Source organism: Lampetra fluviatilis, chromosome 39 (assembly GCF_964198595.1).
Source record: "Lampetra fluviatilis chromosome 39, kcLamFluv1.1, whole genome shotgun sequence".
NCBI lineage: Eukaryota > Metazoa > Chordata > Hyperoartia > Petromyzontiformes > Petromyzontidae > Lampetra > Lampetra fluviatilis.
Window position 1 is genome coordinate 1,533,277 of NC_136313.1, and position 25,323 is coordinate 1,558,599.

Genomic DNA, 25,323 nt, shown 5'->3' on the forward strand with positions numbered 1-25,323 from the left:
TCGGAACACTTCCTTAAGCGAGTTTAGGAACGCCCCACGCTACTCATCCACGCTCTATACATTATGAATCATCCATTTTAAGAGCGTAATAATGATTGAGACCCGCTCGCCAGTGTCAGGATGTTGAGTGTTAAAAAGGCGTAAATACACCAACGGATTGGCATGGGATGAACATTGTTCGATCATTATAATTATGCACAATCCCTTATCAGTACCTTGGTGGATTGACTCAGGCTATGAAATGTATCATTAATTAAATTTTCATTCTTTTTCATGATTCATAATAATGTACAGCTCCGTGTCAATCCATTGAAGGTCCTCCCCATGCAGTTTCAGACATGAGGGTTGTTTGACCATACTTCACCTCTCTGGTCAGTGCAGGTTGGCACATTATCCATGTCGGTGTGACTCAGTGCAGACGGACGGTTACAAAACACGGAGAGGTTTTTTAAAGCAAAGGCAGCCGTCTCTTCTTGACGTACTATTTTAAAAGAGTGACCCTGCACGCCCCTTCGAGTAACCGTGCGTGTGTGCGCAAGTGCACATTCGTGATCATTTTATAAATACGATGTGTGAACATTACAAAGCTGATGGGTGACCACTGTCCATCATAAACACACCTCCGGCAGACACTTTGAGACAAGGTGTTCAATGTAAATGTTTACTCTATTTACTGCGTCAAATAATTGTGACCTAAGAAGTCAAGCAAAGTCGATCATGGCAAGCGCGGGTCCGTTCCCCGTTAAACGCGTTCCCGAGGAACACCACGTTATGGAAAAATCTCGTTTTAATAAGTAATATCTAACGTGGGGCAAAGGGGCCGTCCATAAATGACGTCACGCGATTTTGGACGATTTTTGACCCCCACCCCCTCGTCACACGGCGTCACAAAAAGTCAGACCCCCCCTCAAATATGACGTCACAAAGCTCTGCACCCCCCCCCCCCCCAAAATAAAACATGCTTCAAATCGCTTTAAACTATTGTCATTGTAATGCATATTTAATGTGCCGCTGCACTCTGATGTTGTAGGAGAAAACATTTATCAAAAAGTATATTTAATTAAGTTGAACGTGTTGTCTATATTTATTTAAAGTTGCGCATTTTGATGTGACGTCACATTTCTCAACCCCCCTCCCCTCCTTCGTCACACATCGTCACAAATATCTGACCCCCCCCCCCCCCTAGGTGCGTGACGCGTGAGATGCGTACGCAGGCCGAACAAAGACTGAGGAGCGTGGGTAGCCATCGAGAAGCATCCAGCAGCATCCCGCCGCCTCGCGCGACCGCTTGTTCCGACTCGCGCCGCGACGTAGTTCTGTTACATCCCATTCGGATCCACGTCATAAGGAACGTGTTCCCGAATACATCATTCATCGCGTTGCATCAAATTCGCGTGCTATGAAAGCGACACGCGGCGTTGTAGGATAACAGCCTCTAGCTGGCAGGGAGAATGCCTGTAAATACTAGTTAGTGTAAGCTTGAGATGTGAGATGGACTGTACAGATTAGTCCAGATGTCTTGTGACACCCCCCCCCCCAAATTAATTGGACACTATTTTTTTTTCCTTTGCAAATTCATTGCTGTTTTAAACAAACTTCACTTAAAATATTATGCCTGGGAGAGAATTAAATGGGGGGGAGGGTGTCACAAGACATCTGGACCACGCTGTACAGTGTAACCTTGTGATGTTTGGATTTTTGTCTGGGTACGCGAGTGTAACCATCCACAAGCAGCACTCTCATTAAAGATATTGGTCAAACATTCCAATGGAAGAGCCCTCCCTGAGTTGGAGGTCTTCATACTTTATGGGGCTTGGGTAAACAAATGTCGGTATCGTTATTATCAATGTGTTGTCACTTCTGCGAGCACTGTACATTATATCAGTAAATTGTAATTATTAGCGTGTTCGACATGGCATTTACAAAGAAAGCAACGTGGTGTTGTTGGCGGAAGCAAGCAAGTAGATATTCCTGTTTGTGGTGGTGTGGCAGAAGCTTCAGCCTCCATGTACGCTCCCCAACAGCACTTGTCCCAATAGTCCGTTAAAGGCTACACATGGGAGAAACTTTGTCTTTGCAGTGCACAAAATCACAAACAATGAACACAGTTAGCTGAGCAAAATAATAATAATAATGATGATGTGCAGTTTTGTGTTAAAGTTCACTGCCGGACAAAGAAGGCCTCATCAAGCAGATATATTCGTGCAGTGCTGCGTGGCCTTACTTAACCGCGTTGTGCAAACTGAAGGGAGGACAGACGCAGCTGGTTCAGATAGAACTTGCCACTACTGGTGACAGCCGTGCCTGGGGTGATCAGATTCGTGTCGCAGACGACTTATTGTGCATGCCGTGCTCAGCTCACCACACGGAACTGCAACAGTACCACAGTGATTCATCTTCTTGGTTCTTTCGGTAAAGTCACGTAGAAGGGAAATAATAAAATAATAAAAATAAAACATAATAAAATTCCGACAGACCTGTTCTTCACCTGAGGACGGCTGCTTGCGTTGTGGCCGAAACGTCGTGAGAATTGAATTTTATTATGTTGCATTTTTATTATTTTATTATTTCCCTTCTACGTGACTTTACCGAAAGAACCAAGAAGATGAGTACCACCGTGCTCTCAGCTCGAGCTGAAATGGCACATTTTGTAGTTAGCACGCGGTCGACCTGGGCACAGGTCCGACACGGATGGGGAAGCCTCGATGCTGCTGTGTAGAAATGTAAGGAAGGGTGACGCAACGGATGGAGAAGTGGTGGAGACGTGGTGGGTGACAGGGCAGTAGGCGTGTTAAAGGTGGCGGGGTTAGGAAAGGGGTTTACATTGAGGAGTGGAGATAGGGCTCGGTGGAGTACCCCTTGAAGGGGTTTCGTTTGGGGTCTCGATTAGGATGCTGGAGTATGTACAGTCTGTTCTCCTGTAACGCCGCGGGGTTTCGTAACGCCAACGCGATGGATGTATTATGGAACAGATTTTTTTTTTATAACGCCGATGCGAATTGGATATACAACGGGATGGAGCGAACGGAACCACGTCGCGCGAGTAGGAACAGGCGGCCGTGCGGCTGCCACGGTGTAGCGTCACACGCTGTGGTGGGATGCTGCTGGATGCTTATAGATCCTACCCACGCGCCCCAGAACTGGCAACCTCCAGAATTGCAAGTCCAGCGAGCGAACCGTGACACCGCTGTGGCAGCGGCGCCCCGATCTCTCGTGGCGTGACGCACACACAGAAACAAGTTCTGCATCACGAGGATTTTGAGCATTGGGAGAGAGAAAAAAACAAAGGAACAGCGACCCTAGGATCCCAAGCAGATTATTCGCGATTGCACTAAATGGAGGAGATGACCTGGCCAGGATTAGCGATGGGTTAGCGATGCGCGGTACGACGGACGTGGGACCGGCGCTTGTGCGTGTAAACATTGTCTCGTGAATAGCAGCCTCTTCGGTCAGGCTGCTTATCGTCAGCTCTGATGTCACGAGGATGTAAGAATACAGGAAGCTTTGTATATTGAACTGTATAAGTGTCGGTGACAGGCAGGATTAATGTGTAGTTCCAAGGAATGTGTTGTTCCCAGGAAATGAGTGGTTGATGTTATGAAGGGTTCGGGTTGAAACAAAAGTTATGCCCAGAGGTGCATCCTTTCCGTGACCAGAAAGGGCGTTCTGTGATGTATGCTGAACTGTTTTTCGAAACCGCACGTAGCCAACCGTGGTTAATCGGAAGTGATCAACGAGAATTCTGTCGACGCCATTCATCGTCGTCGTCGTCATCCTAACCAACATTGGCCACGATCTATCCGCTGCCTCCCCCAGCCGCCACCACCAGTCACAGGCTGGCGATGCAACGTCTGGATCGTTCCCTGCAGGATTGATGTCTTTGTTTTGTCGCGCGCTGTGCGACTGGCTGTAGCGGGGGGGCGGGGGTGGCGGGGGGGAGGCCCATCCACGTAACAGACAAACGTAAATTTCATCGCACTGTTATCGGCCGTGGATGTCCTCGTGGGCAACGTTTCCCCCTCCTTTGGCCGTCACTCTCTTGTTTCTCAACGGTCATTGTGACGTTTAACTTGTGTGTGTCCACTGAACCGTGGGTTGTTCCTCTGTCTTTTTGCGTAATTTTAAGAATTTACCACTACACGCTGCTTTGTGCCTTTTTTTCCCCTTTAAGCATTCGTACACGTGCCATTTTGTGTGAGCAATAGGATTTTTTTATTTGTTTGACCAGATTATTGTGTGGCTTAACAAAAAAATCAATTAGAAATTTAAATGTGAAATCAAAGAGTGCAGTATTTTTTGGAATAAAAAGTATATTTTTAAATATGTATAATAGTTATATTTGGCAAGCATGACAAAATATGACTTATATTTAACAATCACACTCATATATTATTACAAGAACAAGAGTTATCGATTTAGACTTTTTGTAAAAAAAAAAATTCTTCCGATTTAAGTTTCAAACATGAACATAATACATTGAATTGGTCGAACGTCCACATCTCGCAGGGCCCTCCGAAAACAAAGGGTCCAATTCTTGTTCCTTGCGTTGTTATTGTTATTATTGCAAGACAGATGCGTCGACCAACGTTGTTTTGGCCAAGACTCTCTCCCAGAGCGGGGTAACAGCTGCAGCGCTGATGTCACTGGCATAAGCATTGTGATGCTTTGGGAACCTCCACCAATTAGCATGGTGTGCGAGCATTGTGAGCTCTCTCTCTTTCTCGACATCCCACTGGGACACTACCCCTTTGCTCTCACTGTGAAACCAGGACTTGGAGCACCGCTACACGTCAGGCCTGGCAAAGCTCAAAGACTGGTCTTTGTTGTTTGACTTGCATCCCACTGGGATTTTTGCACACAGCGTTGGTGTACGGTTTTTTTCTGCAATATTTTGCTGTCTTTTCTTGGATTTTCTGTTTGCACTTAGTCACATATTCACTTTAAGATGTTTTTTGTTCACGTTTTCGTTTTTTGTTTGTCGCGGGTGCACCCGATTCAAGAGCTGAATGGCTCACAGGGTTATACCTAATAAATTAACTTGAACTTGAACTCAAGGGGGTTTGCTGTGGAAACGGTCTGACGGCCCCTCGGTAAGGCCCCAAAGCTGGCCATGATGAGCCCGGAACTGGACTAGGTTCGGAGTGAGTCGGAGGGGGCCCCACTGAGATGTCACCCTAGTAGCGGCGTTTACACATCGCTCCAGGTACTCAGTTAAGGCTGAGTCGACCTAGGGGAGGCCCAGGACCGGTTCAAATATTCGTCAATGTTATTACACCACCGCTCCCCACGTGGGACACACACGGTCACACATACACGTACGTGCAGATCATCTATCTTGTGTTTAGCGATCATCAGGCGCGTGTGTCGCGTGTAATAAATTGTGGTCAATGTGAACAGACAGGATTGCAAGCATGGGAAGGCAGACAGCGGTGGGTTGCGAGGACTTGTGGTTGCGAACCCCCAATTTATGGCATTATGTACAGCAGTAAAGCGTCTGTCAATGAATGGATTACAACACTTGGCATCTTGATTATAACTTCCCTGTTTTTCAGAATTTGCCCACAATTCATTTTCGAAGTCCCTCATCTAAAATTTTCCGGCATATAACATGATTTTTGGCTGGTCACCTTGAACATTTTTTTTTTACTGTATGCTTAAATCTTGATTTGAGCTTTCGTTACTGCAGGAATCCTTACTCTTTGGTTCTTTCGGTAAAGTCACGTAGGTAGAGAAATATTTTATTTTTCTACATACGTGACTTTACTGAAAGAACCAAAGAGAATCTATGCTTAAAGTGGAATATTGCTACATTTTTTTTTAAATTAAAGTCAAAATATCGTGCCTACTTCAACCAGCTTTTGGTTGGCACTTTGTTTCAATTAAAATTCCACATTTCCACGGTGAGGACCGGAATCATCCACCAAATCACCTGAAAGACGGCTTCTCTTGACGTCCTCGAAAGTGGCACTCGTTTATGAAATTAAACAAGCCCTATAACGTAACATGGTGTATTTTTAGACGTCGCCTTTGATGTTGCAATTTCCCACGCCACCTCGCTCAGGCTGCAAGCGCCGCTAAAATGTGATATCACTGAGCAAGTCACAAGCCGCGTGCTGCGCCGCTGGGAAGCAACACCTCGTGTTACGGCGTTGCCAGCTCGATGTCCGCTGCTCGCCGACGCTCCTTCGTCTGCGACAGGCGCGGTCCAATTTTAGTGTCTAAACTGATCCCGGTTGACTCACATTGCACTTGAGAAAGACACAGGGCCCACACCAAGGGGTCGCGTGAAACACTCACAATAACAGCTCCAAGCCCTCGCTGCTAATGGAACGGTCGATGCCCACGCAGGGGCAATTTAGGATGGAAAAATAACGCGACGCCGCGATATTTGGGTTGACGATCATATTTCACGGAGGGGTGGGGGACACTTTTCTTCTTTGTTACGAGCGCTCGGAGCGAGTCGTGTGGTGCTGATCACAGCACACGATGTTCCTGATTCGTGCTGCACGACGCAGCGCTACGGGCACGTGAGCAGGGTAGAAGCACAGTGGCCAAGGCAGTTTCATAACTGCAGCATCATTATATTTGTGCACGCATGTGACATTTGAACGAACCATAAAATGCAGCCACTCGCATTTAAGGTTCGTCTCTGCATGGCCAAATGTGCAAGAGACACATTGCATAATGAACATTTCTTTTGGCGTGTAATGGATTAAAACAAGGACGCTTGTTATGCACAGCCCTTTGTAAATCCACGGGAGTCGAACTGAGCTCACCGGGTTCCTAACACAGCGAGCCAGCCACTGCACCACAGTTCCACCCAATATGCATGCATCAGAATACAACTAATCTCAGCAAGGGAAAATCGTGAATTAAGAATAAATAAAAAACCCAACATCAACATTTTCGATTTCATCATAAACATGAATATGAAACAATGCCCATCACCTGATACGCTGATCAAATAAGGATTAATTTTAAAATGACAATTCCCATTTTCAAATATGTGGCTAACATCAAACCCATCCTAACAAAGCCCACCGTGGCGTCATAGAAGCTATGGTCACCCAATGGCCAAACCCAGCTCAAATAAGCCCTCGCAGCAGTACTCAGTAAAACAAAAATTACAAAAATTGCTAATGCTGCAGACAAACAACTCCCAGCCCTTCTGGGAAGAGAGTTGCTTGGGGGGGGGAGAGATACTGCGTGGAAGGGAGTGGGGAGGGATTAGTGGTGGGTGGGAGGGAGAGACAAGGCCGAGGGATGAGGAGGAGAGAGAGGTTGGGGGGGGGGTATTCGGGCGCGTCCTACTGGAAGCGTGAGATACCAACGCAGAAGGCTCTTCGGTTCTCCACATCCAGGAGCGTCCGTCACGTTGTGGGTGGTGGCCTGTTTTAAATTACAGTAAGCGGATGACGTCTGCGTCTTAGACGTGCGCGCGCGCGCGTGTGTATATACGATGCTCAGAACAGCGTCAGTTGCGTATCCTGTATTTTAAAACGAAATCGCTGCAGCGGAGCGATCGTTCAGTTTCTGCGTAAAGGGGGGGCGAGATCGGCAGCATCGGCTTGCCATCCGTCATCGCGTGCAACATCTGGCGTCAGTACGACAGGCGACGTCCTCTTGTCATTTGAACGCCGGGAAGAAAATCCGCGCTCCTTTGTTACACGCCTCTCCTTTCCTTCTTGTGAAAGACGCAGCCGCACAGTCGTGGAGGCTTAAATACATTCATCCTGCCAACTGGTCTTTGTTTTTGGTCGAAGTGGTTCGAGCCTTTGTCCGTTTTTTTGCGGGGGGACGTGGAACAATAGCCACTCTGCCTTCTGGCGGCACGCTGCACACTCACCGAAGGAGCGCCCTGCCCGGGCACTGTAACACGTCGCTCGCTCGCCAAGGTACGTTCACAATTGTCCGTACCCTGCTGCTCGTCTACCACCGCGCACGGCGAGAAACGCACCCACACGGGCGATGCACACGATGCGCTCGCATCACGCAGCGAGCGCTGCTGCGTGCGTCCGTACGGACATCGCTGACGACGGGGCAAGGGGAGGATGCGCGCGTGCGAATAAAATCACGGGGAGGAAGCCGTCGCGTGAGAATTCGCCACGGTCACCTGGAGCTGGCCTTATTTTTTGCCGTGATGGTATCGCGGTGCGGTTAAGATGCGGGGGGGGGGGAGGGGGGGAAGGGAAAAATTTACAAAGCCGCGATGATCGGAATATGCGCGTGTGCTTTCGCGTTAAATATTCATGCGCTCGCGCTAATAGAGCGCGGCACATTTGGGGAATTATCCGCGCGTCGCTTGGCACGGGGCGTTGGCAGCGGTCTCACCGGGCAGGGGACGACGATGTCCTCCGTGGGAACTAATCGCCGGGCCGCCTTCGAGTCGGATTGGGCGAGCAGTGCGCGAGGTCCCTTCCTCCGCCTGCCTGTAAGGCACCACGGCGGCCTTGAGAAATGTGTTACAAATAAAACGGCTCAAGTTGGACTGGATAACAAAATCCCGCTGCAGATTTTCGGCCTGAGGCATGTTTTTTTGAAATAAATATAAAGGATCTGTCAGTACAAGGATTGGACAGTGTTTATCGGCAGCTAGGAGGTATATAGATACATATAGTTGTTGGGCCCTTTCTTGTCAATATCAAAATCTAAGAATTGGATTTACCCTTTCTGGCAATAAAACAGTTGTGTTAAGACGTTAAAACACCAAACAGAAACCCTTTGCCAGGAATCATGTCTGCATTAATCGCATATACCTGTGGTGAACATGCAAACAAAACCATGCTCTGGTAGTATATGATGATACATTGTTTTTGAAACTGATTGGTCCACACCAGAGACAGCTTTCTTTAGAGCCGAGTCGCCTTTTGGCGTTCCCTGATCAAACACTTGCAAATGGTTTCTGTTTGGTATTTTAACATCTTAACACAACTGTTTTATCGCCAGAATAGGTAAAACCAATTCTTATATTTTGATAGTAGCAAGAGACGGTCCCATGATGCATCTTCTCGCCCCGGGCTCTCAATGCCCTGGTAGTGGCATTGTCTTTGTGCTGTTCGCCTCTTGACGTCTTCTGTTCTAACACTGTTAGTGAGACGAGGCTCTAAAGAAAGCTGTCTCTGGTGTGGACCAATCAGTTAAAAAAAACAATGCATCATATACTACCAGAGCATGTTTGGTTTGTAGATTTGAAGCTTTCGTGACTGCAAGGATTCATACTCTTAGGTTGTTTCGGTAAAGTTACGAAGGTAAAAATACAAATAAATAATCATGATACAGTAAATTTAGCTGTGACGGTCCCACCTGATGACAGAGACTTGTGTTGCCTCCGAAACATCATAATTTATTATTTTCTTTCTATGATTATTTCTATTATTTCTATTATTATTTTTTTTTTCTACCTATGTGACTTCATCGAAAAAACCTAAGTGTATGTTTGGTTTGCATGTTCACCACAGGTATATGCGATTAATGCAGACATGATTCCTTGCAAAGGGTTTCAGTTTGGTGTTTTAACATCTTAACACAACTGTTTTATTGCCAGAAAGGGTAAAACAAATTCTTATAAATATGTGTTGTTCATCAACCTCTGTGAAGCAGTGATGGCCTAATGGAATTAATACATGCCTGACCTGAGAGCTTTTAAGCCCAAGCACTCAGTGGCTTGCCAGGGCTTATTAGCAGGACACAGAGATGGACTTGACACTGTACAGTGATGAAATTATTTCAGCGCTGAAGCTCAGGACCCGACATTCAATTCAACACGCGTTCCACACGTAATGGCAATTATAGATGTAATTACCCCGGCTCTATATCATACAAATATTCACGACACAAGAGGCATGGAACAATGTGAATGCCTGGCAAGTAGAAAAAACTGTCACAATTAAGGGGTTGCGATTCAATTCGGGAATCAATAATTTTACCTTCCGTGGTGAATGTAGAACCTCTAGTGGCTGCAGGGGGTCACGTGAACCAATTACATACAATGCTTACGACAACAAAAATAAGCAACTCCTACGCACACGATTCAATGCGTGCATTGTGCATGCTTTTTTAAAACTGCTGAATCGATGCATTGCAACATCATTGTTACGTATCTTTTGCTTCTTACTGCGGCGATCAAACGGCGAACCCAATGACAAAAACCATGTCGAATAGCGGCGTACAGCTCACTCATTCTCCACCGCTCGACGCCAGAGGAACCGCGTAGCCGCGCCTCCGTCTCCCTCCACAATGGGGTAGTGATGGCGTGCTCGGCCCGTGGCTCTGTCGGTAATTTGAGAACAGGGAGGCGATTGAGTAACGGGACCCATGATGGAGCGGGGGACATTCAATAGCCCCACTGATCTCACCGTGAGAACCACAGACGACGGCTCTGCGCGCATCGCCGCAGAGGACATGCATCGACGTGGGGACACGGCGTTAACGCAGCGAGATTTCAGAATCAGGATGTTTTTATTTGTACTGGAGAAATCCGATGAGCTATAAAGATGTCTCGTAGGGGCGGGTCAGAATGTTACAACAACAAACAGTACAACAGCACGTTCGGATTGCAAAGTATAGGAAAGGTAAACAAATCACAAAACATATTTTCAAATGAAACTAAACTCATTTTTATGGAACCAAGTAAGGCCCACTCAGGTATTAATTCTTTTTCAGAAGCGACCTGGCCACAAATGATAGCTCAACAAAAGTGGCTTGTCATGTGTAAGTTTAAATCAGCAAAAATAATCGAAATCATCTCAATGCACGTTTCTCAATGTGGAGGGGAAAACCGGAGGAAAAAAAATCGACGCGGCCACGGGGAGAGAGAAGACGCAATCTTCAAATATTTGAACAGCGCATTTGGCCTGCCATCACATCCTGAGTGAGTGATTGCCTCAAGTGCCCCATTGCTCTCGCGCCTTGAGATATTCCGCATTGGGAGGCACAGTATCAGCATTTAAACGATGATAGGACAACAGCAATGTGTTACATGGTATCATTGATGAGATTTTTGCAGATGTTTCAAATAATTGATCTAAATTACTGATGGTGCATTTACGAATTTCCCAGTATTGTTTACAGGTCAAAGGTGGAATGTCAATGGCACGAAACTCCTCAGGCATGCGGTTGACATGAGTCTTCATTTCCGCTGAATCCTTTGATCATTGAGGACACACTTAGCGGAGATGGAAGCTTTCGGTTGGGGATAATGTTGTTTTAGGAGCATGGGTAAGTGGCAATGAGGCATCGTTATCCCTCGATGGATCAATTCATCAATTAAACTAGATGATTTAGCCCATAATACTTGAATTAAATAACGTGTGTAAGTAATATACTATTTACGTGCTTACAAATTCCACGCTGATTGTACCTTTAGTCTCATGGAACACACGACGCAGGCAGCACAAACTAGATAGGCTGCACAAATAAAAAGACTGCGCGGGGCAGACAACAGTAACAAAAATATAAAATATATCTTGGTGCAAGCGAGACCCAATGAGTCAATAGAAATGAGACGGACAGTGCCGATGCTTGATTCCACACGGGACAGACTGGACCGCAGGGATGAGTCGCGCATGACGCAGGAGACAGACGTTGCAGACAGCACTATATTATAACAACAACAAAAATCGATGCTTTCGTTAAACAACAGAAAAAAAATCACGCTCCGAATTGTGACGTATTCATCACGTCACTGGGTGGTTGAGTATTTACAGCGGTCGCTGCAAGCCCTTGCTGCTGCCGGATGCCGTAGCTGTAGACATCATAGAGGGTTCTGTGCAGCGTTATGCGGCCTGATGAAGGTTACCAAATACCAGGCTGTTGAAACCGACACTCCCACTCAGAGTGATGAACGCCTACCCGTTATTGCAAGTGAAATACCAAATTCACGAGGAAATATTTGCGTAGCAATGGCCACCATACCGTTACTCCTTGCCCCCGCCCCCCCAGCCAGAGCCAGGCCGAACCTGACCCCTATCACCACCCCACCCCTATCACTACCCCACCCCTATCACTACCCCTATCACTACCCCTATCACTACCCCACCCCTATCACTACCCCACCCCTATCACTACCCCACCCCTATCACCACCCCACCCCTATCACTACCCCTATCACTACCCCTATCACTACCCCACCCCTATCACCACCCCACCCATATCACTACCCCACCCCTATCACTACCCCAACCCCTATCACTACCCCACCCATATCACTACCCCAACCCCTATCACTACCCCTATCACTTCCCCAACCCCTATCACTACCCCTATCACTACCCCAACCCCTATCACTATCACTACCCCAACACTATCACTACCCCTATCACCACCCCTATCACCACCCCACCCCTATCACTACCCCTATCACTACCCCTTTCACTACCCCACCACTATCACTACCCCACCCCTATCACTACCCCACCCCTATCACTACCCCAACCCCTATCACCACCCCACTCCTATCACTACCCCTATCACTACCCCTATCACTACCCCACCCCTATCACTACCCCACCCCTATCACTACCCCAACCCCTATCACCACCCCACTCCTATCACTACCCCAACCCCTATCACTACCCCAACCCCTATCACTAGCCCACCCCTATCACTACCCCAACCCCTATCACTACCCCAACCCCTATCACTAGCCCACCCCTATCACCACCCCACCCCTATCACTACCCCAACCCCTATCACTACCCCACCCCTATCACTACCCCAACCCCTATCACTACCCCACCCCTATCACTACCCCAACCCCTATCACCACCCCACCCCTATCACTACCCCAACCCCTATCACTACCCCAACCCCTATCACTACCCCAACCCCTATCACTAGCCCACCCCTATCACTACCCCAACCCCTATCACTACCCCAACCCCTATCACTAGCCCACCCCTATCACTAGCCCACCCCTATCACCACCCCACCCCTATCACTACCCCAACCCCTATCACTACCCCAACCCCTATCACTACCCCAACCCCTATCACTACCCCACCCCTATCACTACCCCAACCCCTATCACCACCCCACCCCTATCACTACCCCTATCACTACCCCAACCCCTATCACCACCCCACCCCTATCACTAGCCCAACCCCTATCACTACCTCTACCCCTCCTTATCTACTCCCCATCTGTTCTCTTGTCACCATGACTACACCACCACATTTAATAATAACCCCACTCTCTATCTCAGCCACTATCATCTTACATACAATGTTATCATTTCTGTAAAGTGCCTCGGAATAAGGCGCTATATAAATGCATACAATTTTTGTTTTTAATCTGTACCCAGCTAAATTTTACATTTTGTACATCATAAGGCGAAGTATCTGATTGATACTCCTGCACAGCAGTGCGACCTGTCGTGTTCGAACACATCCCATGGCCCATGAACTACAGAGCTTCCTCTGAGATCCATTCAATTGGCCTCTGGTCCACACGATGCAGGGCACAACTTTGACCATCCGCTACGCATGGGAGTAATGTTTGCCGCCGGACATTCCAACCGATATTTGAATTCTCAGAGCTGGAATTTAGCCAAAAATCCAGAACCAAATTTAACGCAAATTATTTTATTTGTCATTGTGGCAGCTGCATGAGTAACATGCAGCTGCCACAAATCTGAACCCAGGATCTCAGCGGTGCCAGCTCAGCACTCTGACCTCCTGCCCCCTCACTTTTTTTTTATCAGAGCTGAGCTGACAAAGCCATCTCGGCACCAACGCAGTTCCTCCACGCTTCCCTCGAGCGAAGGTGAAGAACTTGGTCTCTCTTTGAGCCGTCGCTCCACCGTGCCGATTGCCGGAGGACGTAGACGCGACCAACTTCCGCGTGGGAGTTTTTTGTTTTTATCGCGTCACAACCTTAAATGCATTCTGTTCTCCTGTAACGCCACGTGGTGTTTTCATGACGACAATTGTAACACAACGCGACGGACGTCTGAAGGAATGCATTTTTGTTACAACGCGGACGAGAATTGGATGCACCGAGAATTGGATGCGAGTACGAACAAGCGGCTGTGTGGCTGCCTCGGCGCAGCATCCCACAAGGCGGGATGCTGCTGGATGCTTCTAGATGCCATCCACGCGCCTCAGTCTTTGTTCAGCCTGCGTACGCATCTCTTGTGTTACTGCGGACTGTGTTTGACCCTACATTATACATTATTTTGTGTTATTCAAGAACGCAACCGCTACCGCGTTTTAGTAGAACGGACTGCACGTTACCACCCGATTTTGTGGGTTTTGTAGTCACGCGAGATTTAATTTCCCTTATCACGTCGAAATTCTGAAGCAACCAAATTGAAGGCAGGCCCAGAAGCACGAGGATCACGGGACCTTGTAGGCTGCCCTTGGCCCCGGCGTTCATGCCGGATTTATTGGCCGTGTTCAGGCCCGTGGGGTTGGGTGGCAGCGAGGTCGTTGCGGATTGCAGCGCTCGCTGGAAAACCCAATACTTGCTGACACAGTGGAACCAACGCAGCCCGCTGCCACCTCAAAGTTCACGGCTGGAGGTGGACGCGGCCACAGCGGAGCGGCAGCTTCCTCGCTCACGCGTCCGTGGCTTCAGGGAATAGAGGCCCACTCAACGGTCTCGGCAGGGTTAACAAAGCCAGGGCTGCGTTTCTCACCGAATGTTTCTTTTTTGGGGTCGCTGGTAAAGTAGAATAGATGGCGTTGCCACCGGATGTGCTGCGCCGAACAGAACCCGCTGCAACTACGCCCGGTGTATGGTGCGTGTGAAGTCTTGTAGGGACAAGAGTGTGCAGGTTTCTCGATGTACAGTACTGCACAGGTATGTATAGAACAAGTAGAAAATAACTGGCAACCCACACCTCCGATTAGTGCGGTTGGCTACGTACAGTGCAGAAGAAGTGCAATGTGCATAAATACCGTACATCCCGTTGTCAATCGACTGCTGAATAGAGGCCTCCGTATACAATGTTTTTTGACCGTAAGTCGAAGACGGGGGGGGGGGGGCCAAGAACAAAATTTGATAATACCTCCCCACTAGCTTAGCCAAGACATAGACTTGAACTCAGGTGGCCATGTTCATAGTATGCCGCTTGCCACTGTGCGACCGCCACACCCCCTGTGTGTACAGACTCGCACTCGTCACTCTGTTCTTTCACGAAGTCACCCGCTGTTCATATTTTATCGTGTAGCATAAAGGGATTGACAGGGCTACAAAATAAGCCAAACGTTAGGTTCAATAAGCCATGCTTTGAGTGAGCAATGCCCCTAGTCACAGACCCCATCCATTTGGAATTTCACGGCAAAACAGGATAAGCCACGCAGCAGTCAGGAAGAGAATAACGTGGCAGTGAGTCTTGTCGATCCTGCAACACGTGTGCAGGGTGGGTGGAGGAAACACTGGATCGGTCTCCATGAATTCGGCGACCAAGGGGGAGAGCAGACCTAAGAGCAGATGGTGGGATACCGTGAGGGCTGATCTTGGAGGTCACGTGTCACTGTGCAGCAGCTGCGGCATTTGGATGAGGGTGGCATCAGCGGCGTTGGCCACGATTGCATCCTGCTCGTTCTCACATTGCGTGTGTGGCGTTATTTGAAGTGTACATTCATGTTACTGTACCGTAGTTTGGTTTGTTCCATGTTTAATTCCCAAACGTGCTCTCCGCGTCGACATTGACGGCGTGTCATCGGGAACTCTCACAGCTAGCAGTGCATCACACTTTGTCATTGATTACGTCAGAGAACTACTCCTGAAATTACTTCACTAAACTTCTCTTGTCCACACGAAGGGGTACTCTCTTTACATGCCCTGCAAATTGTGCTCATCAAAAGGCAATAAAGCCAACGTTTTTATACGTTCCGAGCTGCAATTTCTAATAAACTGAGTTAAAAACTACGTTTAACGTGATGCGGTTTTTAATGTGAGTTTACAATCAATAATAGTGAGTGGACTGAGACCATCATCTTGCCACACGCGAGAACCCAGTTGAATCACGGGTGGCCCGAGATACGGATTCAAACTCAGGATATTAGCAACGCTCCGAGCCACTGGATCACCCGGACACATGCATTTCACACATTCTACATAGCGAGTGGTCTGTACGCTACGTAACGCACAATGTGCTTCACCGTGTGCGTGCCAGGCTCCGAGTTCCCAATGCTGGTTGGCCTGCGGCCCCCACAATACCATGCACACCGCTTTCCCAGTCCGGTTTCTGACAGTGGGAAATGTGCGTCGGGGGTGAGATAAGGCATTCCGCTGACGTCACCACGACCAATACATCTATCACGGCTCTGTGCCGGAGGAGTGAAATATAAAATGAAGCTGCGGTTTGTTTTAATAATTTCTTCCCCCCTAGCAATTTTTTTGAATTAAAAGGAACATTGTTAAATTTGCAAAACCATGTATGGTTACATGTTTAACAGATGACGTTGAGGCCGGTATCACGACTGGCTGTAGGAGGGTCTAACGGAGCTGCAGATGAATTCTCCCACGTGCCACCAACTCCAAGCGGCTTCTCACCCTGGACAATCAAATCCGGCCACTCGCGCGTCGGAGGATGATTCAGTGGCGTTCCGTTTTCCTACGCCTACTCACCCGCGGATAAAACTCACCCGCGGCTGATGACAATTAATTTTTTTTATCACAGGTGCCCAAAGGGTCCAAAATGCCGAGTGACCAGCAACAAACAAACAATAACAAGCAAGCGTCAGCATTGAAGGTTGCACTTCCATGAGAGTGAACACGCTGTCGCGCAAGTCAATAAATCTGGCCACGACCTCACGCCGCGTAACTGACAACCGAGAGCCCCGACACCCCCACACGCCACAAAGGGCGCTCTGGCCAACCGCGTGCGGAGAACAACAACCGGCCCTCGCTCCCCACCGGGCCCACGGCACCAGAGTTTGACAGCTCGATCGGGCTCCAGCTGCTCCAGTTAATTCCTACGGGGGACGCTCTCTCGCCAAAGCTTGCCATCTGCTCTCGCCTTGACGGCACGCACGACGGCAGTCGGCCGCGAGGAGTGGCCGGGTGGCTCCAGGGTCGGAGCAACTGAACCGGCAACGTTCAGAGCCTGGGTTTGAATCCGGCCAGCAGCCCATGGTTAAATGGGGTTCTCAGGTTTGTTGGAAGTTTATGGTCTCGGCCTGCTAACGAATATCTGTACAGAAGAAAAGTGTCAAATTTTATTTCGTTTGTTATTTTATTTATCTAATTTCGAGCTCTGGAAGAAAAAAAACATTCCGTGCGACGGACATATATCACTGTGTCCGGATGTGCGCAGCACCCGGTAAGGTGCGCAAATAGGTCACTGAAATGGATGTCAGAAAGTAGTTTTATGATATCTTCTTCCACAGGCCACTCTTTAACACCGGGTGGGACACATCATCTCATAAACATGGTGCCAAGAGCACAATTGTAAATAAACCTGTAAAAAAAGGGGGAAAAAGTAGCCGTTGCACTTGAGCCCAGGTCCAACATGTAAACATTTACAACTAAACTACATTCTTTCTATTTGCTGATAAGCAAAAGCTCACTGAACGACGGTCTTGAACGGTGGCCCAGGTCTTGCTTCGCAAAAGGAAACAATGTAAATTAGCGACCTCTCAGCTGCTTTAAATTCAAAAAAAACTGTCACCGATTGATCCATTGATTGATTTGCTCGCCGCAGGAAGCCAGGAAGCTGCCCAATTTAAAACGGACACCCTCACGCCAAGCGACCGCCGGCGCGTGACGAGGGAACGTTGCTTCTAAAGAGGCCGTGCTGTCGCCCGCCGGCCATAAACTCACCCCCCCTTTCCACTCCCCGCCCGTTCCTCCCCACCGCACCATGGCACCAGGTCCGCCGTCCTCTGCCCGCGTGCTTCTCTGCTCGGCCATGGTGGCACCGTCCGTAGCTGCGTGGGTCATGCTGGCGACGGCGGCGACGCTCGTGATGTCACACGGGTTCAGCGACATCGAGGTTCACCCGTCAGCGCAGCGCCAGCAGCAGGGTAGGCTGCCTCCCCCCTCCCTCCCCCCCTCCCTCCCCCCACTGCTGCACCCCCCACACCACAAGGGAACACGTTCGCCCGTCTGTCCGTCACTTCACCTTCCGGAGACAATGTTACCGCACACCGAGCCAGATGCAGTTACGGTCATGTGCGTTTGTTGAACTTCTTTCGCGCCGCATGTAGCCAACCCGTGGTGCTGCTGTGCGATCCAGGGAGTGGTGGATCACACGGAGATTGATCGGCGTGCGATGGCTCAACGTTTACTGTTGGCTGGCCGTCGAACAAAGACGGTCACCGCACCGCACGATTTCAGGCGCGTACTCCTGCGGCCGTCTGGAACGCCCTTCCTTTTGATATAAGGAAGCCACTGGAGCTATCCAACTTCAAATCTAGGTTGAAAACTTAATTCTTGCGGACTGCTTTTTGTGTTTGGTTTGTCGTCCTTCCGCCGCACCGCCGATTAGCACGGTTGGCTTCGTACGGTGCGAAAAAAGTCCAACATACGTACTTACAGACCTCTGACGTGTCCAGTCTTTGACGATACAGCAAGTAGGTTGCGAACACATCTGTGCATATTTTGTGTTATAAGCTTGTGCACACGACTTTTCCGTGGGAACTACAGTACAGTTTTCTCCGACACGTAAAATGCCTCCAGGAAGTTCGTGGGCAGGTAAAGGCGGCATGGTGGCGAGATGTTATCTTGCTCGTCTGGTACGCGGGGAAATGTGGGTTCGATCATGACCCTGACGACGACGCCTGTATATTTGGAGCTTGCGTGCTTCCCCTCTCCCTGTGGTTGCGGCCGTTTTTTTCCCCCCGGATCTCAGGTTTTGCCCGCCACATTTAGAAACAAGCGTCTAGATTATTTGGCTGATAATCGATGATATACGCCACTTCGATGAACGTGTGGCCAGGTCACCTCTGGAAAAGAGTGACGAGCTCGGTGGGTTTTACCGGGTAAATTTTGAAAAAAGAAGGTTATCCATAGGAGGTTTTTTTGCGTTAAACCACGTAAATTACCGGCGACACTTTTCGCTTTCGAATTGTAAATGTTGTGGGTTCACTCTCCAACACACCGGTATGCTGGACTGGTAACTAATTGGCATTTTTGTTTACGTGACGAACCTTATCAGTTGGCTATGCCGGGTGAAAGCCTATGTGTTAAACCAAAAAAAGTTGCATGTGGTAGAGTAATGTGTGGGTCCGTTTCAGCAAGATGATGAAAAGTCGAGGTAGTCCCACCTCTTAAACGACATCTCGCCAGTGTGGAAGAGTAGGCCAAACACACTCTAGCGGGGGGGGGGGATCTCTAGAACTCGCTTTAGTGGAGGCCGTTCCGTCAGCAGTGGAGCGAGAAAGCAATTGTCAGGCTGCGCTTTTGCCTTATATTTTTTTCTCTCAGTTTCCTCCAACATGTAAAATTCTCATAGTAAATGGAAAAACACCAATGATGACTTCCCAGTACGTGGAAGTTCATGATAACTCCCTTTTAACAGGGGCAATCATTGGTCTTCTATGACCCAATCAATCTGATGTGCCAGGGCTTGTTAGATCTGAAAAGCTAAGCGGGGATTTATTTGCCTGGTACATACTGGCATGAAGTCACTGCCAATGGGAATGCCGGGCACGGGGATGTAAGGTGGCTAGGAGATTGAAGCACAGTAATGGATTTAAGGGATCTGAGCGGAAATTTGATTGTTATTAAGAGTATTTCTCCGGGCACTCTGGTGTTCTCCAACAGGTCAATAATCTCGATTTAAAGCTTTCGTGACTGCAGGGATTCATCTTCTTGGTTCTTTCGGTAGACAGACCTGGTCTTCACCTGAGGACGGCTGCTTGCGTTGTGGTCGAAACGTCGTGAGAATTATTTTATTATGTTTTCTTTTTATTATTTTATTATTTCCCTTCTACGTGACTTTACCGACAGAACCAAGAAGACGAAGAGGTCAATAATCTTGAATGACAATTGGCAAACATCTCCACACAGGACCCTCCTGATAACGAGTCTTGAGACCCAGCGAGGCTGCACTGGATAAAAAGTCATAATTTAAATGACCGAAAAGCCGCGTTTAACAGGCTCGCGCTTGAGGATGTCTTGCGCATGTAAAACCCCGACTGTAAATAATTAATCGCGCACATTACATTTGCAAGGCACTCGACGAGCGTTAGTAATTCGCGGAAATATTTTAAATAGCGAGTCAGGGTTACATTTAAAATCGTTAACGACTTCCTTTAAAATGCAGTTTTTTTTACCGCACACAAAGTGAATGTCACGGAGCTGTTCTTGATTAGAATCCAGCGGAAAACACGCGAATCGCGCATTTCTCTATGAAGCCAGTGACCTGAGGCCCACCTCCATCAACCCACACGGACCAGCGTGGTGCAGTATGGTCAAACAACCCCCGTGACCAACACGGCATTGGTGCCTTGTTCCAGCAGTGGGTTGACAAAAAGGGCTGCAGATGATATTCGGTAGATCGTTTAAAACAGATACAGAAATAATTAATGTGCCGCTTGAAAATGTCCCCTCCATGCAAATAAATATTTTGTATGTTGCAATTATGGAATGTTGTTAGCGGTACACATTGAACACCTGTCACAGCCCAGCAACACTGAGTCATCTGGAGTGTGACTCACCCATCACTCTCCCCACTCTCTACCCAATCGTTTTTTCTGATTATTCACTCGTAAGTGGAAAATGGTCCTCCGCACATTTTTTTTCCAGCCCTTGTTTCACTGCCAGAGGAAACACTTAGACAGCCACACTAATACCATTCGCAATGAGGTTGAAAGCACTTTTAATGGTTCTATAACGAAATAAAAATTATTATTCATAACCTTATTGTGCCAATTTACGACCTGATTGAAGGCCTCCCCCCATTGCCGTGTCGGTCATGCGGCATGGCCACGGGAGAGTACCGAATGGATGATCCACATTTTTCATCCGTACTGCAGGTCCCAGGACTGGATCAGACATATCTCGCCGCGGCTGGGAAATGAGCTCACTTCACTGGGTTTCACGGCGCACTGCGATAACCACTGAAGCAAAAACACCACCCCCCCCTGCCCCAGTAACCGAATTATTCCGATGCAAATGCGACCAAAATAATGATCACCAAATTCTGTGGATGACTAACGCCATGGTTCAAGCAGGCGCGCTTCTGAGGACAGGAACGAACGTGACCTCTCATGTTTAACACGTAGGCTTTCGCGACCAATATTATTCATAATCAACGTTTTTGGGTTTAGATCGCGTTATTTATAAATGTTGTGGTTTTACGCTTCAACACACCGGTGGGCTAAAGCAGTGAACTATTTGTCTTTGTCAACGTGACACTTTTTTGCTGATTGGCCGTGTCGGGTGGTGGAGGGTTACGACACATTTATAAATAACGCGATCTAAACCCAAAAACGTTGATTATGAAGTGACCTCTCATGATCTTTTGTCCTCCGAACGTCTGACTTTGTGAATTAAACGCTCCCTTAACAATTTGGCTCATACACTACTTGTGTGAAAACTGTGCACACGTGCAACACAACTCACCAGGTTTCAATTGATTTATATTAATAGTTTAAAAGTGTTCATTTGGCCACTCGAACAGTTTAAGGCACTAAAAACCATGCAATATGATCTCCAACTATATGCATACAATATTTCTGCTTTCTCTACAATCTGATATGTTAGTCTTCCATGTAGGTTTTGAAGTAATGACAACGAATTCAGATATTATTTTATCTGTGCTCGGCCACAAATGCCAACGAAGTTCCTGATTACAAATATTTTTTGTAACTTTTAAAAAACAAATCTGTTGTTATTTTGTGGACGGCCAAGACAGCGGTGGAGTGCAGCGACAGCCATCGTTGCGCCGTACTTACGTTGAACTTCTTCCGCGCCGTACATAGCCAACCTTGCTCATCGAAGGTGCTGGGGGAAGGACAACAAACAACAATCGCTAAACAGGCCGTTCTAAAGTACTTCTCAGCGCAGTACGCCACGTCTGGGCTCCAGACTTCACGCGGAGCGGCCCCGGCCTGCTGAATCTGGGTCCCCGTAACCCCCACGGGCCGACAACAGAAGTGGGCGAGGAGGCCCTCATCCAGCAGTGGATGATGACAAACGTGCTTCACCCGTGCCAGTTTGAGATCGCAAAGGCAATAGATTCCCCCCGTATAGCCCGAAAGAGACTGTTGGGGCAAGCGATGTTAGCGTGCACCCATGAAGGTCGGCACGGCACACGAAGGGGCCGGGTGGCCAGCAAGCCACGCCCGGACTGCCTTCGTCTCCCCAGCGGTGATGCTCACACACTGCACCACCCGTCTAAGGCTGAGTTGACCTCGAGGAGACTCAGGATCGGTTCAACTTATTACGTCGGCCGTGAGCGTGAATCGAACGGAGGTCGCCAGGTTCGTGTCGCCCACCGCTACGCCGCCAGGGACACGGGCACACGCAGGCGCGGTGTGCGAGGAAATGTGTACCCCCTCCCGCTGCCACCTCCGTGTCCCGTGCGTCTAGAATCTCGGGGAGTGGAGCGCTTCCTCAAGCCGGGCCTGGGCGCCTCGGTGCTGCTGCTGGAGCCCGAGCGTGGAGCGCTGTTCGTGGGGGCGCGTGGAGCCGTGCTGCGTCTCACGGCCGCCAACGTCACTTCCAAGCCCAGCCTCGTGGTAACGCAGCTCCACCTGTGACACATCGTACAGCTCCACCTTTCACATCTGCAGTCGCCAGTCTCGGGTGGAGCACTGCTCAGAAGGGCTCCACAGAGCACCGCCCTCGGCGGTGGCGTCCGCTTGGGTGTGGGACTCCTGCTCGGATTTATAAATACGGCTGCCACCAACTCCTAGATCTGATCAGCACGGTTGGCTACGTACGGTGCGAAAGAAGTCGGCTGCAAAAAATAAGTTCAACGTGCAATCGTAAAGAGGCTAGCGACATTCATGAGGCTCAACCAGGACACATTGGTGAGCTGGCAGCCACTTCCTCTGTCAACCGGTCTGTTACACAGCCACGACCACTGGACCACCGCAAGTGGCCCCGCCTGCTGCTCACTAGGCCTTGCCTACTTACCAATCTGCCCACCAACAAAGACAAAGATGCCCCATATAGCCTTCAACAGACTGTTGCGGGAAGTGCTGTTAGCGAGTAACACCTATGACGGCCGGCATGTTACACGAGGGGGTGAGTGGCCAGTACCATGCCCGAACCGCCTTTGTCTCCCGAGTGGCGAAGTTTACACACCGCACCAGTTACTCATTTGAGGCTGAGTCGATCTAGAGAAGGCCCAGGACAGGTGAAGATAATCTCCACTGGTGTTGGCCGTGAACTGTGATCGAACCTGGGTCGCGGGGTTCGTAGCGTAGCGCGCTAACCACTACACCACTGCTACTATACTCTTAGTTCTTTCGGTAAAGTCACGTAGGTAAAAAAATTAAATTAAAATTTATAAAAAATAAAATAAAAATCACGACGTTTCGGAGGCAACACAAGTCTCCATCATCAGGTGGGACCGTCACAGCCAGATTTCCCACCTGATGACGGAGACTTGTGTTGCCTCCGAAACGTCGTGATTTTTATTTTATTTTTTATTAATTTTAATTTCATTTTTTACCTACGTGACTTTACCGAAAGAACTAAGAGTATGAATCCTTGCAGTCACGAAAGCTTCGAATCTAGAACCACCGCTACTCCCCGGGAGAACGAGAAGACAACTCGAGTCCACAAGCGAGCGTGCCCCCACCTTTGCCGTGTGCCCACAGATCCCTTGGGAGGCGAACGATGCCTCCAAGCAAGACTGCCGGAGTAAAGGCAGGACGGAGGTGAGTCAGCCACTCGCCAACGCAGCCTCCGAGGTTCATCCATAGGTTGGACACTGGCACCAGAGACAGGATCGTACCCCTACGACGCAGGCAGCATCGTATATTGGGTATTTATAATTGTAAAATATTTTAATATTTTTACTTACGCTATTACTTTGCGAATGCAGCAATTAATGTAATTTATTATCTCAATATATCTTTTTTATGCGCCTCCTGACACCCGCCTCCCCATCCCCTATTAATGCGATTCCGTGCCCATGATGAATCTGCTGCAGAGAACCAGCGTTTAGTTAGCTGGGCGTGTTTGGGGGGAAGCCGAGAGAGACTTTTCGCTGGTGTGGTGTGGTTGGCATGGGCCCTCGTGCAAGGAATTCAGAATCGGAATATTTATTTGTACTGGAGGAATCCCATTAGCTACACGGTAAAGCTCTTTTTCACAGATGTCCAATTCAATGGGGCTCCCAATCTTCAATTTCCTCCCTCGTCTAGTTCAGCCACTGGGCTCGTTACAGCCCGTAGGGACTTGTGCAGCTGCACCGCCTACACACTCGGTAGCCGAAACTGTTAATGTTTTTTTTTAAGTGGGAAAAAAGCCAGAGGCTAAGGTGGACATAAGCAATTGTAAATGCAGCCGGGAGGATGGTATACCAACGTTATAGCCAGAGCTTCATTTCAATTGTATCTGTACCCGGCACACTACGTCTAACATACCCCTAACTAAAGCTCTGGCTGCTTGCCACGTGCTTATTGACAAAAAAAAAAAATAAGCCCTGGTTATAGCCACAGATGAAAATCATCAAGCACGACGACTACAACTACCCACGACTGACTGCGAGATTAAATTAACGAGTCTAAATTAAATTTCGATGTAAAGCTTTCGTGACTGCAGGGATTCATCTTCTTGGTTCTTTCGGTAAAGTCACGTAGAAGGGAAATAATCAAATAATAAAAATAAAACATAATAAAATACAATTCTCACAATTGAGAATTGTATTCTATTATTTCTAAATTAATATGCAGACTAAGATGATATCGCAACGTTATACGAGACCGAGGAAATTCCACGGACCACAGAGTGAAATATAATTCGTCGACTAGCCCAAGACTTTTCGATTTAAAGCTTTCGTGACTGCAGGGATTCAACTTCTTGGTTCTTTCGGTAAAGTCACGTAGAAGGGAAATAATAAAATAATAAAAATAAACATAATAAAATACAATTCTCACAATTGAGAATTGTATTCTATTATTTCTAAATTAATATGCAGACTAAGATGATATCGCAACGTTATTCGAGACCGAGGAAATTCCACGGACCACAGAGTGAAATATAATTCGTCGACTAGCCCAAGACTTTTCGATTTAAAGCTTTCGTGACTGCAGGGATTCATCTTCTTGGTTCTTTCGGTAAAGTCACGTAGAATGGAAATAATAAAATAATAAAAATAAAACATAATAAAATAATTCTCACGACGTTTCAGCCGTCCTCAGGTGGAGAACAGGTCTGTCGAGGAGACAGCGTCTAAATATAAAGGGCGCCGAC

General features: G+C 48.2%; 1 protein-coding gene across 2 annotated transcripts in view; it reads left to right on the forward strand.

The window, feature by feature from the left end:
• Positions 1-7,339: 7,339 nt before the first annotated feature.
• Positions 7,340-25,323, forward strand: part of LOC144945838 (semaphorin-4D-like) — a 31,835-nt gene continuing 13,851 nt past the window's right edge. Inside the window, exons 1-4 of one of the 2 annotated variants that reach the window (XM_078874397.1) lie at positions 7,341-7,895; positions 17,820-17,972; positions 22,486-22,634; positions 23,724-23,783. In XM_078874397.1, coding sequence (XP_078730523.1) covers positions 17,858-17,972; positions 22,486-22,634; positions 23,724-23,783 — 324 coding nt within the window. In that variant the 5' untranslated portion in view covers positions 7,341-7,895; positions 17,820-17,857. Of the gene's footprint in view, positions 7,896-17,819; positions 17,973-22,485; positions 22,635-23,723; positions 23,784-25,323 lie in introns of both variants that reach the window. The other variant, XM_078874398.1, reaches the window with a different exon arrangement.